At 38.7% G+C, this 20,869-nt stretch overlaps 1 protein-coding gene across 2 annotated transcripts in view; it reads left to right on the top strand.

Annotated features, from left to right (window-relative positions):
* Positions 1-20,869, top strand: part of LOC128649926 (uncharacterized) — a 433,711-nt gene that overhangs the window by 179,011 nt on the left and 233,831 nt on the right. For both annotated transcript variants that reach the window (XM_053703485.1, XM_053703484.1), the window contains exon 6: positions 5,758-5,820. In XM_053703485.1, the coding sequence (XP_053559460.1) occupies positions 5,758-5,820 (63 nt within the window). The remainder of the gene's footprint in view (positions 1-5,757; positions 5,821-20,869) is intronic.

Below are 20,869 nucleotides of genomic sequence, written 5' to 3'. Positions count from 1 at the left end.
GTTGCTTATGGTAGTGGTAAGCTGGCTAAACGTGCTTGTGCACGATTTCCCCATAGGAAACAATGGGGCTGAGCTGATTGGATCAGCCAATAGGATTTTTCCTACCTTAATTCTGATTGGCTGATAGAATCCTATCAGCCAATCGGAATTCAAAGGACGCCATCTTGGATGACGTCATTTAAAGGAACCTTCATTCAGTGTTAGGACGTAGTTTGAAGAGGATGGCTCCGCATCGGCTGGATTGAAGATGGACCCGCTCCGCTCCAGATGGATGAAGATAGAAGATGCCGCTTGGATGAAGACGTCTGCCGCTTGGAGGACCTCTTCTGCCCGGATCGGATGAAGACTTCTGCCCCTCTGGAGGTCCACTTGTGCTCAGCTGGGTGAAGACGGCTCAGGGTAGGGAGATCTTCAGGGTAGTAGTGTTAGGTTTTTTTAAGGGGGGATTGGGTGGGTTTTAGAGTAGGGTTGGGTGTGTGGGTGGTGGGTTTTAATGTTGGGGGGGTATTGTATTTTTTTTACAGGTTAAAGAGCTGATTACTTTGGGGCAATGCCCCGCAAAAGGCCATTTTAAGGGCTATTTGTAATTTAGTATAGGGTAGGGAATTTTATTATTTTGGGGGGCTTTTTTATTTTATTAGGGGGATTAGATTAGGTGTAATTAGTTTAAAATTCTTGTAATTCTTTTTTTTTCCCTGTAATTTAGTGTTTTTTTTTTTTTTTAGTAATTTAGTTCATTTAATATAATTGTAGGTAGTTTAGGTAATTTATTTAATGATAGTGTAGTGATAGGTGTAATTGTAACTTAGGTTAGGATTTATTTAGTTAATAACTATTTAATAACTATTGTACCTAGTTAAAATAAATACAAAGTTGCCTGTAAAATAAATATAAATCCTAAGCTAGCTACAATGTAACTATTAGTTATATAGTAGCTATCTTAGGGTTTATTTTATAGGTAAGTATTTAGTTTTAAATAGGATTAATTTATTTAATTATGTTAAATTTATTTCGTTTAATTTAAATTATATTTAAGTTAGGGGGGTTAGGGTTAAACTTAGGTTTAGGGGTTAATACCTTTAATATAGTAGCGGCGACGTTGGGGGTGGCAGATTAGGGGTTAAAAAATGTAAGTAGGTGTCGGCGATGTTAGGGACGGCAGATTAGGGGTCAATAAAATTTAACTCGTTTTTGCGAGGCAGGAGTGCGGCGGTTTAGGGGTTAATATATTTATTACAGTGATGGCGATGTCCAATCGGTAGATTAGGGGTTAATATATTTATTAAAGTGTTTCCGATGTGGGGGGGGGGGGGCTCGGTTTAGGGGTTGATAGGTAGTTTATGGGTGTTAGTGTACTTTGTAGCACTTTAGTTTAGAGTTTTATGTTCCGGCGTTAGCCCATAAAACTCTTAACTACTGACTTTAAATGTGGTAGGAGTCTTGACAGGAGAGGGTCTACCGCTCACTTCTTCCAAGACTCGTAATACCGGCGTTAGGAAAATCCCATTAAAAAGATAGGATACGCAATTGACATAAGGGGATTTGCGGTAGCCTCGAGTCACGGAAGAAAAGTGAGCGGCACACCTGTACCTGTCAGACTCGTAATACCAGCGGGAGTTAAAAAGCAGCGTTGGGACCTCTCAACGCTGCTTTTTAAGGCTAACGCCAAACTCGTAATCTAGGCGTAAGGATACAGTAGGTAGGGTTATATCGTCATAGCACATAAAAAGAATAATTGAAATATGCTAAGTTTAATACCCTCTTAAATCCATTTAAAGAATGTATCTATGTATATATGTGTATAACAAGTGAAGATTTAGTCATCTATCAGATAATTAATATCACATTCTTTATTCATACCATTAGGATGTCTTGTATTTAATTTTAAAATCCAGAATATTTCTTTTTTATCTAGGATTTTAGGTCTATTACCACCTCTAGGCGGAATAATAGCTATATCAATAATTTGTATAGACATATCTGCTATGTGGGAGAAGCGAACACTGTTGAAATGATTGGCTACGGCTGAGTCCTTACAATAGTTCTTAACATCTCTGGCATGTTTGCCAAATCTAGTTCTTACCTCACGTGTGGTTTTTCCCACGTATTGACAATTGCAAATATTGCAAGTCAAGAGGTATACTGCAAATTTAGTTTTACAGTTGGCATAAAATTTAATGCCATACTGTTTGGTATCAAAACTAGAAGAGAAAGAGTCACCTTTGATTAAATAGGAACAGGTAACGCATTCTCTGCTTCCACATTTGTAATTTCCTTTTTTGGATAGCCAATCACGAGTACCTGGATTGGCATTATTTTTAACAAGGCTAGGGACAAGCAATCTAGCCAATGTTTTTTTTGGGACAAACCTAAGAGACTTGATAAGGGGTTTAAGGACTACATCCCCTGCCAATATGTGTAAATGTTTCTTGAGGATTTTAACTATCTTATTATATTGTTGGGAATATATAGTAGTGAAGACTACTGTATCCTCAGTATGCTGTAGGGATTTATGAGTGTTCTCAGTATGTTTTGGTTTACCTTTGTAGTTGCTGACTGTGACCTTGCATTGTTCTATAGTGGTGGGGTCATAGCCTCTCTTTATCAGCCTCTCTACTGACCAATCAAACTCGCTCCTGACACATAACACCTGTTCTCCACTCCCTGCATTGGCTTCCAATTAAATGGCGAACATGTTTTAAAATTGGCCTGATGACCTTCAAAGCCTTAAACAACCAAAGCCCACAGTACCTGAAAGAGCTCCTGACACCCTACATCCTATCCCGCTCACTTAGGTCAGCCAACACATCCCTCCTCTCAGTGCCAAGAATAAAGACAAACTCAGGCTCCAGAGCATTCGGCCACGCTGTCCTTACTTTCTGGAACTCTTTACCGTGCGCAATCAGAGAGGCAACATCCTTACAGACTTTTTAAAAAAAAGCTAAAGACCCACCTCTTCCATGCTTTATCTGACCTTCAGAAACTCCTAACTTTTATGTCTTTATGTTGGTATATTTGTAAAGTGCTTTAAGTCTCACAGGGAGAAAAGCGCTATATAAATCGCAAATTCTTCTTCTTATCATTATTATATAGATTTATTATGCTGCGGATGCAGCTGTTTCCGTGCAAGCCTTCAGGCTCTCCAGAAATAAAAGGTAAGAAGCAGCGGTCGTAAGACCGATTGGCTGCGAATGTGTAGGGGGTGGCATTGCACAAGCATTTCACCAGAAATTCTTGTGTAATGTTAAATGCTGACAGTGTATGCGGACATGTTCACCACAGTGAATCAAGTCTGTCCGACATTTCATAAATCTACCCCATAGAGTATACTGTATAAACTTAGAGCGCATAAAACCACTTTGAAAGCTCAAATAGATATCTGGATGGTTCCTGACTTTGGACACTTTGTACTGTTTGAATACTCAGCTGGATGCAAGAACAATGTACAAATGAAGAACTGTTATTTCATATGTGCATGTGAAATTACTCTTACAGAGGTTTTGACAGTAAGCAGTGGATGTCATGCATAATTAAAGATTCTTGTCTTGTAATTATGTACGCTGAACACAAACCGTAAAGGAAAAAATTAGATCTATAACAGTGTTCCCCATTGTTTTTTCTAAGAGAGCCACCCTGCCAAAAGACAGCCAATAGGAGAGACACATTTACTGCTAATCCCTGTGGCCTACCTGTTGAGCTAATTTCTTGATTGAGAAAACATACAATGTAAACATATATTGCAGACAAAATGGGAAAGGTTAACTTAGAACTGTTTGTTTTGATTTTGGAAAACATGTCCTGCTGGCCCATGAGAGAGAGGCATACTGGCTGATAAGGAACACACCCTTTGCTCATTGGACAGTGAAACACCCCACAACCACAAGAACAAAAAATATATAGACCAAAGTACACAAATACATTTTCAGAACCCCCCCCCCAAAAAAAAAAAAAAAAAAATACAAATTAAAACACCATTTTTTAAATGAAAAGTAAAAAACATGGCTTAAATATCCCTTTTAATACTAAGATGACTGGAAGAATGCATTCATCCTTGTGAGTCAATCAAGATAAGAACCGGTCAGTCTGTTTCTCTTTCTCAGTCTGTTCATGGTAGAGAATATTTATTAACAAGTTTAAGGGGTCACAAAAAATGACATTATTTTTTTTACAAAGGTGGGTAAGTCCAATTTAGAAACTACATTCCAGAAGTGCCCCACTCCTACTCAAAGTTTTGCTTTGAGTATGTCCTTTGCCTGCAACTCAACAATTTCATTTTTGAGAGCAGCAAGGTTAGAAGGGCAGTGTTTTATTAAAACGCGAGTCAGTGAGGGCACAGGCACATGAAAGGGTTGTCAATAATGCTGAAAATTTCAGCGTATTCCATGACATCTCTAAACCTGGATTCAAATTCTCCCCTCAGTTCTTCCCACACTTTACATATTTACTGCGGCTAAAGTGCTGCTGTAGTGATGGGTCATTTGTTGTAACAGCTCGCACTCTTGAGAAGTAAACAAATTCTTTGTCAGGTATATATAGTGTCTTTATTTTGTTCTTGAATGCTTTTATTGCATGTATAATATGTTACCTGGGAGCTTATCTCTTCCTTGGAGCATCAACTTTAGTGTATTCAGGTAATGTGATATCAGTCAGAAGGCCCAACTATATAATCCATTCTGGGTCTTCTAATTCTAACGTATTTTAACTTTGCTGTCAAGGAATTCACATATTTTGGGAAGTAGACTCAAAAAGTGTTCACAAATTCTGCTGCAAAATAACCATCTTACATCATTATGCATTACCAAATCACTATACTCTGTCTCGTAGTCCTCAAGCAACTGCTGAGGTGACATATTTGTCACAAATAGCCATATGCCACCTCTCCTGTAGCAAATCTGACACTTGATCATCTCAGCTCAAGACTATGGGGTAGATTTATCAAATGTCGGGCGGACATGATCCACTGTAGCAGATCATGTCCGCCCGACATCGATAAATGGCGACAGCATACGCTGTCGGCATTTATCATTGCACAAGCATTTCTTGTGAAATGCTTGTGCAATGCCACACCCTGTACATTTGCAGCTTAGTGGTGGCAAAACCAAATGCGCATGATGGAGTGGTTCCTGCTGCAGCGAGCGCCTGTCTTTTTTTTTCCTCACTGGCTTCACATGAGCACTATGGAAGGCTCAGTGAGCTGCATGTTGCTTGCGAGCTGCACAGTGAGTAACCAATCTATACTTGCTAACACTGAACACAAGATCAGATAAATCCTTTTGGAAGGTGAGGGTTTGTGAAGGAGCATGGCAGTTTTGCATTTGTCTTCTCAAAATATTTGAAGAATACAACTAAATTGTTTCAATGTTGTAGGTAAGAAAGAATAGTAAAACCTATTGCAGGTCACTACAGAAAAGACATGGTTCAGGTGGGTCTATCATAGATGAGATCTAGTAATCGGAGAAATAGACCAGTTGTATAATCTGCTTCATATTCTGTCAAAATAAACAGGAGGTGCAGCCAATTTACTAGAGATTGTTGTATTTACAAACTTTGGTGAATTAAATCCATAAAATGACATAGGAAACAGTGAGGTTGGACCTTTGGAAAGGTTATAGACAACCTTTTGTTGAATTTATCCCATGTACGTTTGTAGAGGATCAGTAAATGACAAAATATGAACCAGTTGTTTTACAAAATAATGTAATTGTTCACTTTCTGCTGCATCAAATTCATTGAAAAATCATTTGTGTTGTTTTCTAGACCAAAGGAAAATTACAGAATCTGCAGACAAAATGTTACCAACTTCTATCAATGCAATTGATGGTAAGATATAAATGGTATTTAGCAGAGTTTTATATATTTTATTTGAATTATAGGGTTTTGTGAACTGTCATAATATGTTTAAGATAATGCTATTAATTTGTTATTATCAGGCTGAGAAAAAGAATGTCTGTAAAGCAAATATTGTTTGCTCAAAAGACTTACACAATTGTTATTATCCAGAAATTAATAAATCAAGCACATCAAGCCTATGACATTATCAGTGTCACAGCATGGAAGGCATTGTGAACTGAATGAATGACATATGCTAGTAACAGGGTTTGTGATGGTTACCCTAGACCAGTGATGGCTAACCTTAAGACCTCAGATGTTTTGGAACTACATGTCCCATGATGCTTAGGCTCTCTTCAGTATAGTTGAGCATCATGTTAAATGTAGTTAAAAAACATCAGGGGTGCCAAGGTGAACCACCACTGGCCTGTGTTGGGATTACTCCTTGTGTTTTGGATTACCTGTTTCTTTGGCGTAGAGGACGGTAACGCTGTTGTTTTCCTACTGGCTCACGTGATACACACGTCATCCCCACTCTCCTATGTGCCGTATACTGGATGTACCTTTAGATACACAGAGGGTAAGAAAGAGAGCACTGCTTGTTTTTTGTTACTGCCCTTAGACCTTATGAATTATAATTAATGAAATGTATTTTGCAAGAAGGCTGTAAATAAGATCCCTGTTTTAAGCCCCTATTTGTACTATTCAACAGAGTGAGTCAAATTCGAAGAAGCATACACTTTTCTGAATCTAATCAAAATGTATCAAATGTGACTCTTTGTTGTACCTAAGACATGTATAACCTCTCTGTTATCTTGAATGCAATTTATCATAACTATTTGGATAGTTCCTGTCTTTTGACTCCCTCTGTATAAAAACAGAAGAGGATGAAAGAACAATTTACAAATGTATGGAGATGTTGGGGTGCATATGGCATATGGCATTTAGGATGATGTATGGTGTCACAGCAAAATAACATACTGCATATGTTTATTGGACATTTAAAGGGACACTGAACCCAATTTTTTTCTTTCATGATTCAGATAGAGCATGCAATTTTAAGCAACTTTTTAATTTACTCTTATTATCTTTTTTTCTTCGATCTCTTGCTACCTTTATTTTTAAGTTTTTTTCTTGGTTCCAAACTCTGGACAGCACTTTTTTATTGGTGGATGAATTTATCCACCAATCAGCAAGGACAACCCAGGTTGTACACTAAAAATGGGCCGGCATCTAAGCTTACATTCTTGCATTTCAAATAAAGGCACCAAGAGAATAAAGAAAATTTGATAAGAGGAGTAAATTTGAAAGATGCTTAAAAACAGAATTTATGCTTACCTGATAAATTACTTTCTCCAACGGTGTGTCCGGTCCACGGCGTCATCCTTACTTGTGGGATATTCTCTTCCCCAACAGGAAATGGCAAAGAGTCCCAGCAAAGCTGGTCACATGATCCCTCCTAGGCTCCCCCCACCCCAGTCATTCGACCGACGGACAGGAGGAAATATATATAGGAGAAACCATATGATACCGTGGTGACTGTAGTTAGAGAAAATAATTCATCAGACCTGATTAAAAAACCAGGGCGGGCCGTGGACCGGACACACCGTTGGAGAAAGTAATTTATCAGGTAAGCATAAATTCTGTTTTCTCCAACATTGGTGTGTCCGGTCCACGGCGTCATCCTTACTTGTGGGAACCAATACCAAAGCTTTAGGACACGGATGAAGGGAGGGAGCAAATCAGGTCACCTAAATGGAAGGCACCACGGCTTGCAAAACCTTTCTCCCAAAAATAGCCTCCGAAGAAGCAAAAGTATCAAATTTGTAAAATTTGGCAAAAGTGTGCAGTGAAGACCAAGTCGCTGCCTTACATATCTGGTCAACAGAAGCCTCGTTCTTGAAAGCCCATGTGGAAGCCACAGCCCTAGTGGAGTGAGCTGTGATTCTTTCAGGAGGCTGCCGTCCGGCAGTCTCATAAGCCAATCGGATAATGCTTTTAAGCCAAAAGGAAAGAGAGGTAGAAGTCACTTTTTGACCTCTCCTTTTACCAGAATAAACAACAAACAAGGAAGATGTTTGTCTGAAATCTTTAGTAGCCTCTAAATAGAATTTTAGAGCACGGACTACGTCCAAATTGTGTAACAAACGTTCCTTCTTTGAAACTGGATTCGGACACAAAGAAGGTACAACTATCTCCTGGTTAATATTTTTGTTGGAAACAACTTTCGGAAGAAAACCAGGCTTAGTACGCAAAACCACCTTATCTGCATGGAACACCAGATAGGGCGGAGAACACTGCAGAGCAGATAACTCTGAAACCAAAAACAAAACTTTCCAAGATAATAACTTAATATCTACGGAATGTAAGGGTTCAAACGGAACCCCTTGAAGAACTGAAAGAACTAGATTTAGACTCCAGGGAGGAGTCAAAGGTCTGTAAACAGGCTTTATCCTAACCAGAGCCTGAACAAATGCTTGAACATCTGGCACAGCTGCCAGTCTTTTGTGAAGTAAAACAGATAAAGCAGAGATCTGTCCCTTCAGAGAACTTGCAGATAATCCTTTCTCCAAACCTTCTTGTAGAAAGGATAGAATCTTAGGAATTTTTATCTTGTTCCATGGGAATCCTTTAGATTCACACCAACAGATATATTTTTTCCATATTTTATGGTAAATTTTTCTAGTTACAGGCTTTCTAGCCTGAATCAGAGTATCTATTACAGAATCTGAAAACCCACGCTTTGATAAAATCAAGCGTTCAATCTCCAAGCCGTCAGTTGGAGGGAAACCAGATTCGGATGTTCGAATGGACCCTGAACAAGAAGGTCCTGTCTCAAAGGTAGCTTCCATGGTGGAGCCGATGACATATTCACCAGGTCTGCATACCAAGTCCTGCGTGGCCACGCAGGAGCTATCAAGATCACCGAGGCCCTCTCTTGATTGATCCTGGCTACCAGCCTGGGGATGAGAGGAAACGGTGGGAATACATAAGCTAGGTTGAAGGTCCAAGGTGCTACTAGTGCATCTACTAGGGTCGCCTTGGGATCCCTGGATCTGGACCCGTAGCAAGGAACCTTGAAGTTTTGACGAGACGCCATCAGATCCATGTCTGGAATGCCCCATAATTGAGTTATTTGGGCAAAGATTTCCGGATGGAGTTCCCACTCCCCCGGATGGAATGTCTGACGACTCAGAAAATCCGCTTCCCAATTTTCCACTCGTGGGATGTGGATCGCAGACAAGTGGCAGGAGTGATCCTCCGCCCATTGAATTATCTTGGTCACTTCTTTCATCGCCAGGGAAGTCCTTGTTCCCCCCTGATGATTGATATATGCAACGGTCGTCATGTTGTCTGACTGAAACCTTATGAATTTGGCCTTTGCTAGTTGAGGCCAAGCTCTGAGAGCATTGAATATCGCTCTCAGTTCCAGAATGTTTATCGGGAGAAGAGACTCTTCCCGAGACCATAGACCCTGAGCTTTCAGGGATTCCCAGACCGCGCCCCAGCCCACTAGGCTGGCGTCGGTCGTGACAATGACCCACTCTGGTCTGCGGAAGCTCATTCCCTGTGACAGATTGTCCAGGGTCAGCCACCAACGGAGTGAATCTCTGGTCTTTTGATCTACTTGAATCGTCGGAGACAAGTCTGTATAATCCCCATTCCACTGTCTGAGCATGCACAGTTGTAATGGTCTTAGATGAATTCGTGCAAAAGGAACTATGTCCATTGTTGCAACCATCAATCCTATTACTTCCATGCACTGCGCTATGGAAGGACGAGGAACAGAATGAAGTACTTGACAAGAGCTTAGAAGTTTTGATTTTCTGACCTCTGTCAGAAAAATCCTCATTTCTAAGGAATCTATTATTGTTCCCAAGAAGGGAACTCTTGTTGACGGGGACAGAGAACTTTTTTCTTTGTTCACCTTCCATCCGTGAGATCTGAGAAAGGCTAGGACGATGTCCGTATGAGCCTTTGCTTTTGACAGGGACGACGCTTGAATCAGGATGTCGTCCAAGTAAGGTACTACTGCAATGCCCCTTGGTCTTAGAACCGCTAGAAGGGACCATAGTACCTTTGTGAAAATCCTTGGAGCAGTGGCTAATCCAAATGGAAGTGCCATAAACTGGTAATGCTTGTCCAGAAAAGTGAACCTTAGGAACTGATGATGTTCCTTGTGGATAGGAATATGTAGGTACGCATCCTTTAAATCCACGGTAGTCATAAATTGATTTTCCTGGATAGTAGGTAGGATCGTTCGAATAGTTTCCATTTTGAACGATGGTACCCTGAGAAATTTGTTTAGGATCTTTAGATCCAAAATTGGTCTGAATGTTCCCTCTTTTTTGGGAACTATGAACAGATTGGAATAAAATCCCATTCCTTGTTCTCTTATTGGAACTGGATGTATCACTCCCATCTTTAACAGGTCTTCTACACAATGTAAGAATGCCTGTCTCTTTATTTGGTTTGAAGATAATTGAGACCTGTGGAACCTTCCCCTTGGGGGTAGTTCCTTGAATTCCAGGAGATAACCTTGAGAAACTATTTCTAGCGCCCAAGGATCCTGAACATCTCTTGCCCAAGCCTGAGCAAAGAGAGAAAGTCTGCCCCCCACTAGATCCGGTCCCGGATCGGGGGCTATCCCTTCATGCTGTTTTGGTAGCAGTGGTAGGCTTCTTGGCCTGCTTACCCTTGTTCCAGCCTTGCATTGGTTTCCAGGCTGGTTTGGGTTGTGAAGTATTACCCTCTTGCTTAGAGGATACAGAATTAGAGACTGGTCCGTTTCTGCGAAAGGGACGAAAATTAGGCTTATTATTAGCCTTAAAAGACCTATCCTGTGGGAGGGCGTGGCCCTTTCCCCCAGTGATGTCTGAAATAATCTCTTTCAAATCTGGTTCAAATAATGTTTTACCTTTGAAAGGAATGTTAAGCAATTTTGTCTTGGAAGACACATCCGCTGACCAATACTTTAGCCAAAGCACTCTGCGCGCCACGACAGCAAACCCTGAATTTTTCGCCGCTAATCTAGCTAATTGCAAAGCGGCATCTAAAACAAAAGAGTTAGCCAATTTAAGTGCTTGAACTCTGTCCATAACCTCCTCATACGAAGATTCTTTACTGAGCGATTTTTCTAGTTCCTCGAACCAGAAACACGCTGCCGTAGTGACAGCAACAATGCATGAAATTGGTTGTAGAAGGTAACCTTGCTGTACAAAAATCTTTTTAAGCAAACCCTCTAATTTCTTATCCATAGGATCTTAGTAAGCACAACTATCTTCGATAGGAATAGTAGTGCGTTTGTTTAGAGTAGAAACCGCCCCCTCGACCTTGGGGACTGTCTGCCATAAGTCCTTTCTGGGGTCGACTATAGGAAATAATTTCTTAAATATAGGGGGGGGAACAAAAGGTATGCCGGGCCTTTCCCACTCTTTATTTACTATGTCCGCCACCCGCTTGGGTATAGGAAAAGCGTCGGGGGGCACCGGAACCTCTAGGAACTTGTCCATCTTACATAATTTCTCTGGAATGACCAAATTGTCACAATCATCCAGAGTAGATAACACCTCCTTAAGCAGTGCGCGGAGATGTTCTAATTTAAATTTAAATGTCACAACATCAGGTTCAGCTTGATGAGAAATTTTTCCTGAATCTGAAATTTCTCCATCAGACAAAACCTCCCTCATGGCCCCTTGAGATTGGTGTGAGGGTATGTCAGAACAGTTATCATCAGCGTCCTCTTGCTCTTCAGTGTTTAAAACAGAGCAATCGCGCTTTCTCTGATAAGTAGGCATTTTGGATAAAAGATTTGCTATGGAGTTATCCATTACAGCCGTTAATTGTTGCATGGTAATAAGTATTGGCGCACTAGATGTACTAGGGGCCTCCTGTGTGGGCATAACTGGTGTAGACACAGTAGGGGATGATGTAGTATCATGTTTACTCCCCTCATTTGAGGAATCATCTTGGGCAATATCATTATCTGTTGCATTACTGTCCTTACTTTGTTTGGACACTATGGCACAATTATCACATAAATTTAAATGGGGAGACACATTGGCTTTCATACATATAGAACATAGCTTATCTGATGGTACAGACATGTTAAACAGGCTTAAACTTGTCAACAAAGCACAAAAAACGTTTTAAAATAAAACCGTTACTGTCACTTTAAATTTCAAACTGAAAACACTTTATTACTGAATATGTGAAAAAGTATGAAGGAATTGTTCAAAATTCACCAAAATTTCACCACAGTGTCTTAAAGCATTAAAAGTATTGCACACCAAATTTCAGAGCTTTAACCCTTAAATTAACGGAACCGGAGCCGTTTTTATATTTAACCCCTATACAGTCCCAGAATGAGGCTCTGTCTATAACTAGAAAGGCCCCCATCTGAAAAAGGTGTCCAACACAGTGCCTGCCGTTTTTCTAAACGTTCCCCAAGATTATAATACCAATAATTAGTTAGAATCTGCATAATATGCCTAGTAAAGCAATTGTTTTAGCCCAGAAAAATGTCTACCAGTTTTTAAGCCCTTTTTGAAGCCCTTTATTCTTTTATGTTTAACTAAGAAAATGGCTTACCGGTCCCCATGAGGGGAAATGGCAGCCTTCCAGCATTACATGGTCTTGTTAGAAATATGGCTAGTCATACCTTAAGCAGAAAAGACTGCTAACTGTTTCCCCCAACTGAAGTTACTTCATCTCAACAGTCCTGTGTGGAAACAGCAATCGATTTTAGTTACTGTCTGCTAAAATCATCTTCCTCTTACAAACTTCATCCTTTTCTGTTTCAGAGTAAATAGTACATACCAGCACTATTTTAAAATAACAAACACTTGATAGAAGAATAAAACTACAAAAAACTCTTAACCATCTCCGTGGAGATGTTGCCTGTGCAACGGCAAAGAGAATGACTGGGGTGGGGGGAGCCTAGGAGGGATCATGTGACCAGCTTTGCTGGGACTCTTTGCCATTTCCTGTTGGGGAAGAGAATATCCCACAAGTAAGGATGACGCCGTGGACCGGACACACCAATGTTGGAGAAATGTCACGCTCTATCTGAATTACGAAAGAAAAAATTTGGGTTCAGTGTCCCTTTATGTATTTTTACCTGTTCCATCTAAAGACACAATTGATTTCAAAGTTGTATGTATTTTGAAGAGATGTTCCTGTCATGGCTATATATATATTTAGCTTTCAAGCTAATGGACTCTTGTTTTGTTTCACAAAAGACATATATAGCAAACCCTTGCTGAGCAGCGCATTCCATAATGAATTGGTTACAATATTTCATATTTCTGAACAACCAATATGAAAAAAATGTGGAAAGTAAACAAATGATTTGATTGGAAAATATAGTTCTGTAGAATGTAAAAAGTAGTCCATCTGTGAATGACAACTGAATTAACAATAATAAATTAATGTAAAGGAGGAGGTTTATCCTAAATTTAAATACAGGATGTTGGAAGTCCCGCATCTGCCTCTGAAGAAGTGTTAAGGGGTCATTGTTGTTTCAAACTGCTCACTATACTAGAATTATAAAAGAGAAACATTTTTTTTTCTTTTTGGTGTTTTTTTTTGTAAGCAAATACTTTTTGACTATTAAACAAATGCTTCAAATAATTATACAAGAATCCTGTAAAACAGGGAAAGGGGAAAAAGGTGGTGGGAGGTAGACAGAATTTCTAGTTTAAGAATTTATGCCTAATTGGCGCTAACTCCTTTCAATTTCTACTCCCTATTACTGCTTGTATATAAATATAGACTAATTCAATTCACTATATAGATTTATTGGTGGAATATATTGATCTTCACTTCCATTATATACTACAGCATAGTGTAGCGTTTAAAAATTTAATCTGTGCAGGACATTTGCTTGTCAACACAAAATAATTTGTTGCTCCATATGTATTCTTAATTATAGTCCTAAATATCAAAGGTTATGTTTTATTGAACAATCCTTGATTTCAGTGTATGTGCTCAAATACTTTTTTTGCCTAAGAAGCTATAATTTTTCAGAAGATTGCAAAGAGGATTGTGAATTGTGAAAATAAGGAATGCTGTGGACAAAATGGAGGGTTATCCATGGAACAAATACCTTTATACCTGCCCAGATCCTTATCCACAATGAAAACTTCTAACAGTGGCCAATAATATGGTGATCACAAATAGGCAGTAGACTTTAAGTCAAATATTAATAGGTTAGGCTGTGGATAAAATAAAGTTTTTGCAAAATTGATTCAAATTTATAGTTCATAGAGATTCAGGAGAATACAACTTTGGTTCTGTTTACCTGAAGAGTAATATGAGTGAGGATATCAGAGATACGCTCATTAACAATGAAAACTCTTTTCCTGCATATATGTTATGGAACATTCTACAAAGATTATTGTCAGGAAAATGGAATTAAGTGATGTTTTTGTGTGGTAAGGCCTAAGGGGCTGAATTATCAAGCGGCGGGCGGACATGATTTCGACATCGCTAAATGCAGACAGCTTACGCTATCGGCATTTAACATTGCACAAGCATTTCAGGTGAAATGCTTGTGCAATGCCACCCCCTGCACATTCACAGCCAATCATCCGCTAGCAGGGGTTGTCAATCATCCCGATCGTATCGGGTCGGGATGATTGCAGTCCGCCACCTCAGATGTAGCAGACGAGTTAAGGAGCAGAGGTCTTACGACTGCTGTTTCTTAAAGGGACATGAAACCCAAATTTTTTATTCAGGATTTAGCAAGAGCATGCAATTTTAAACAACTTTTTAATTTATTTCTATTATCTAACTTGCTTTGTTCTCTTGATATACTTTTGCTGGAAAGCATATCTAGATAGGCTCAGTAGCTGCTGATTGGTTGCTGCACATAGATGCCTCGTGTGATTGGCTCACCCATGTGCATTACAATTTCTTCAACAAAGGATATCTAAAGAATAAAGCAAATTAGATAATAGAAGTAAATTGGAATGTTGTTTATAATTGTATTCTCTACTTCAATTTTGAAAGAAAATTTTTGGGTTTAGTGTCCCTTTAACTTAAGTTTCCGGCGAGCATCCGCTGCTTGGTAAATCTACCCCTAAGTGTCTAAGCCACATTTCTTGGAGATCATTAGGGATCTCTAAGATAGATAAAAGAAAATGAAAGCAGACGCAAAAATTCTATGAGAATTTGCATTGTAAAGGTCAGAAACTTCCAGAGTAGCCAAAGGCATGTGTTGCTGGTGTTAAGAGAAGCAAGGTGCTATGTCAGGGCATTATAAATGAATCTTAGATGGGTGAATCTTTGCTGTTTGGTCTTTATAAGACTTGGCACGCTTAAATGTTGATGTTCAGTATCTTACAATAAGAACCAGTTGTTTTACAAAATAAAACAATTATAATCACTTTCTGCTTCATCGCATTCCCTGGTAATTAATTCGTTTTTTTTCCAGGCCAAATGGATGACTACTTGTACCACAGAAGAGTTTAAATATTTTCTTTTATTTGAATTATAGGGTTTGTAATTTGCAAAGATATTTTTATGCTAATGCTGGATATTGTGTATTATTATCAGGCAGGAAAAAAGAATGTCTACAACGCAAATGCCATATATACAACTGTTATTTACTGAAAGATAAGACTGCAGTTACATTTACAACACCTCATAGTGTAATATTTCTCTCACGTCTTCACTATGAAAATGTAAATTGGCACTTACAGGATATAATCTTTGAATTGAAGCACATCGAGCCAATGACCATATTAGTATCAAAGTAGGGGAAGGCTTTCTGGACTAAAGACTTGCAAAGTTATGTCATATGCTAGTAACATGTGTATGATGGCTAAACAAGACCATGTTATACATTTTTACTAAGTCAATTTAAAAAAATAATTTTTGTAAATCACCAATAAGCATTTTTAACTAATTCTGGTGTTAAATACCTCAATGACCTAGATTTTAAAACGTTTTTGTTTAATCCTTTCCGGCCCTATTAATTTTTAATAAGTGTGCCAGCAGGTCTTATTTATTTTACCATCAGCCTTAGGGATACAGATGGGAAAGTGATGTGTCACATTAATAAATATATATATACATGGTGCACTGCAAAGAGTATCCAGTTCAAAAAAGTGAATACACCCCTCAGATTTTTGTAAAAATTTTATTATATCTTTTCATGTGACAACACTGAAGAAATGACAATTTGCTACAATGTAAAGTAGTGGGTGTACAGCCTATATAACAGTGTAAATTTGCTGACCCCTCAAAATAACTCAACACACAGCCATTAATGTCTAAACCGTTGGCACAAAAGTGAGTACACCCCTAAGTGGAAATGTCCAAATTGGGCCCAATTAGTAATTTTACCTCCCCCGGTGTCATGTGACTCGTTAGTGTTACAAGGTCTGAGGTGGGAATGGGGAGCAAGTGTGTTAAATTTGGTGTTATCGCTCTCACACTCTCTCATACTGGTCACTGGAAGTTCCTCATGGCACTTCATGGCAAAGAACTCTCTGATGATCTGAGAAAAAGAATTGTTGCTCTACATAAAGATAGCCTAGGCTATAAGAAGATTGCCAAGACCTTGAAACTGAGCTGCAGCACGTTGGGCAAGACCAAACAGCGGTTTCACAGGACAGGTTTCACTCAGAACAGGCCTCGCCATGGTCGACCAAAGAAGTTGAGTGCATGTGCTCAGCATCATATCCAGAGGTTGTCTTTCGGAAATAGACGTATGAGTGCTGCCAGCATTGCTGCAGAGGTTGAAGGGGTGGGGGGTCAGCCTGTCAGTGCTCAGACCATACGCCGCACACTGTATCAAATTGGTCTGCATGGCTGTCGTCCCAGAAGGAAGCCTCTTCTAAAGATGATGCACAATGAAGCCTGCAAACAGTTTGCTGAAGACAAGCAGACTAAGGACATGGATTACTGGAACCATGTCCTGTGGTCCGATGAGACCAAGATAAACTTATTTTTGGTTCAGATGGCATCAAGCGTGTGTGGCGCCAACCAGGTGAGGAGTACAAAGACAAGTGTGTCTTGCCTACAGTCAAGCATGGTGGTGGGAGTGTCATGGTCTGTGCCTGCATGAGTGCTGCCGGTACTGGGGAGCTACAGTTTATTGAGGGAACCATGAATGCCAACATGTACTGTGATATACTGAAGCAGAGCATGATTTCCTCCCTTTGAAGATAGGGCCGCAGGGCAGTATTCCAATATGATAACGACCCTAAACACACCTCCAAGACATCCACTGCCTTGCTAAAGAAGCTGAGGGTAAAGGTTATGGACTGACCAAGCATGTCTCCAGACCCTATTGAACATTTGTGGGGCATCCTCAAACGGAAGGTGGGGGAGCGCAAGGTCTCTAACATCCACCAGCTCCGTGATTTCATCATGGAGGAGTGGAAAAGGACTCCAGTGGCAACCTGTGAAGCTCTGGTGTATTTCTTCAGTGTTGTCACATGAAAAGATATAGTAAAATATTTACAAAAATGTGAGGGTGTACTCACTTTTGTGAGATACTGTGTGTGTATATATATATATATATATATATATATATATATTCAAGTTATAACACAAGCACTCACTGGACTTGATACAGGTGAAATAAAAAGTGTTCTATTCCATATAAACTTGTGACGTTTCGGGTGTTCACCCCTTCATTAGACCTGATGAAGGGGTGAACACCCGAAACGTCACAAGTTTATATGGAATAAAGCACTTTATTTCACCTGTATCAAGTCCAGTGAGTGCTTGTGTTATAACTTGGATATTTGAACTTTCTATAGGACCCTGGCAGAAATTAAATTTACTGTTCGTGGGAGTGCACTTATTTCAGTGGATTATACATATATATATATATATATATATTCTATCTATATCAATCTATATATATATATATATATATATATATATATATATATATCTACAGTGTATGTGTGTATATATATATATATATATACATACAGAGAGAAGTGCAGTCACAGGAACGAACAACTGGCTCAATATCATTGTTAGCCTGTTCTATGATGATTTAGCACCTGAGTGCAGCTTTTTTATCTATATCTATATATATATATATATATATATATATATATATATATATATATATATATATCAATATTTTGTATGTGTGTGTGTATATATATATATACATATATATATATCCCCAGACTGACAGCAGATTATTAGGCTCAGCTTATCCAGATCCCACACATTAGGGTTGTGCTGCCAGGCTCCTCCCTCCCGGCTCCTCCCTCCCTCTCATTTCTCCCCATTCAGCCAGGACAGCGGGGAATCTCTGATAGCTGCTGGCCAGTGCAGTCTGGGTCTTTCCGCTTCCTGCAGCGGTCCCCGTGCTTGCAGCGTCAGTCTAGTACCAGTGATTAGTGCTCAGCGCCACATCTAGCCTGTCACTGGTAATGTAACTGGGAACTTCATCACTTTTCCAGTCCTATGTTGGAATATATCCGACATTGGACCGCAAGTGGTAAAACTCTTTGTCGGATATATTCCAACATAGGACCGGAAAGGGTTAATTAATATTTTGCCAAAATACCGCCACTCAACAATAGATTCAAAGAGATGTGTACCTGCCCATCGTCACTTCAGGATATGGCAAGATCAGTCCATTAAAATCAGTTCAATACTGCACAGAACAAGTTTTATCATGCCATCACAAAAATGTATTAAAAATATTTCAAGCAAATTAATAAAAACAAAATAATGCAGCACCCTCTAGAACACAGTTTACTGTAACATGTAAATAAAAGAAAACTTTTTGAAAGTATCATACAAAGAATAAGAAATATCTGACAACCTTGCAGCTTTGCAAGAGAGAGAATCCATCACCATCAACCCCTTTTTAACATCTGATATTTTGCTCGTACAGATACTGTTTGAAAAAACAGATAAGCAAATATTTAACATTTACTCACATTTACAGATCCCATATGAAAATGCATTTTCTGAATGTTGTGGTTGCAATTTTTATTGTTATTCTATTGTGGTGGTTCTCGTTTGCTGTGCTGGATATTACATTTTGGGCCACTTAAAGGGCCATTATAGTAAAAAAATGACGTGCTTTAATCTGTGATTGGATCAGCAGTGTTCTCTGCTCAGGACCAACAGTGCTGTGCGAATCCCAAGTGGTAATTCTACTGTGTGTTTAACCCTTTTGCAGGGGTTAAAAACACAGTAGTCTAGTGCCGATGGTCCTTAAAATTAAAATAATTTTTTTGACTATAATGACCCTTTAATACAGCTATATGTATTGATGGCAGGAACGCCTGCTGATGATCGGCTAGAAAAGATAGGTGAAGTGAGCCTCAATGAATGCCAAACATGATCTTGCCTGAAAGGCACGGTTCTCCATTAATCTAGCCATCTAGCCCATGATGGTGTAGTTTCTGTTTGCGCTCATATGTCCCAGATAATATACCAATGAGTGGCAAGGGAGATCACTCACAGATAAGGAACTGCAACAAAGACCACTGACATCAATTGAATAGCTTTAGTCCCAAATAAGGAAACAGCACACGCAATATCTTTAAGGGGAAGGAGCTTTTAACCTATGACATCCAAAAACTGCAAATAAATCAACAAAACAGCTCCAGCCTCTCTTTCTTTAAAAAGGACCTTTACAAATTACATCTGGGTCCCAAGGCTTGTGAACGTTTTAAACCTCCAATAGGTCCTTAATCATGCCTGAATGAATGCTTACAGATTTTTGCCTTTCATACCCTTACAAGGGTTTGAAAAAATCACATCCTGTTATGTAATATTATCATCGTGTGGACCATCAAATTATTGCAATCAAATAGTTACACAGTCACATAAAAATGCTGCCTTCATGTGGATATTTAAATTATTACATGCAAAATTTCTTCCACAGAATCTAAACACATTGGCAATAAATTAAAATTATAAACAATTTCTCTAAAAGAAAAAAATCATATAAATTACAATTAAAAAAAGATATCTGCACAACTACAACTATCCTGCACCTCTACCAAATCCAAGATCATAATCTCAAAATGAATTGATTAAACAAAGACCAGTCAAAATCCTTATTGAGGCATTTCAGTATAAATGTTTCCAATTAGTGGATTCAAAACTTTTCCTTAATTGTTAACTGATGTTGTTTATCACATCTTCTTCTTGGAGTTTTCACTTTTTCTATTATCTGAAACCAAAGATGACTTATATTATGTCCTGCTTCCAAAAATGTGAGGAAACAGGAGCCTCTTTACTTTTACATCTGATATTTGAATTATGTTTATTAATTCTTTCTTCCCTAGTCATTCCCTCAATATAAATCAAGCCACAAGGACACTGCTCCGACACAAGCGCTAACTGTACTAGATGTTTTGCTATTTGCACTTGTCGGGTTGAAAGTAAACTGTTTTCGCTCGCTCTCGCGCTAACCCAACAAGCGCAAAAAGCCACAGTTGGAATACTGCATGCTCTTTAACATATTCCTCTATAGAAGTCAATGGAGCAAAAAGTGGGGAAAAAAACTCCCTACTCACGTGCAAACATGATTGCATATTTTCATGTGTGCTAACCCGACATGAAAATGTTAATATAGCACATAGCAGAATCTGGTCTATTTATTCATATATATATATATATATATATATATATATATATATATATATATATATATATATATATATATATATACAGTATATATATATATATATATATATATATACACACAGTCAATTAAACAGAATCACCCTCCAATGGGACAACTGCCTGGGTGCAAAAATGATGATAATAGATAGCACAAATGATGCACTCTCAGGTCTTTAAGTCAACACAAACTTCAACTTAAAGACCTGAGAGTGCATCATTTGTGATATATATATATATATATATATATATATATATATATATATATATATATATATACACAAAGTAGTAATGTGTATGCACTCCCACCATCAAACAGAAACAGCCAGGGTGCTGTAATGGTAATCATATAAAAATTGGAGAATTAAGCGCTCGCTGGCTTCAGACAACCTGCGAGTGCTTAATTCTACAATTTTTA

This window comes from Bombina bombina, chromosome 2 (genome assembly GCF_027579735.1).
Source record: "Bombina bombina isolate aBomBom1 chromosome 2, aBomBom1.pri, whole genome shotgun sequence".
Lineage (NCBI taxonomy): Eukaryota > Metazoa > Chordata > Amphibia > Anura > Bombinatoridae > Bombina > Bombina bombina.
This window is presented reverse-complemented; position numbering and strand designations above follow the sequence as displayed.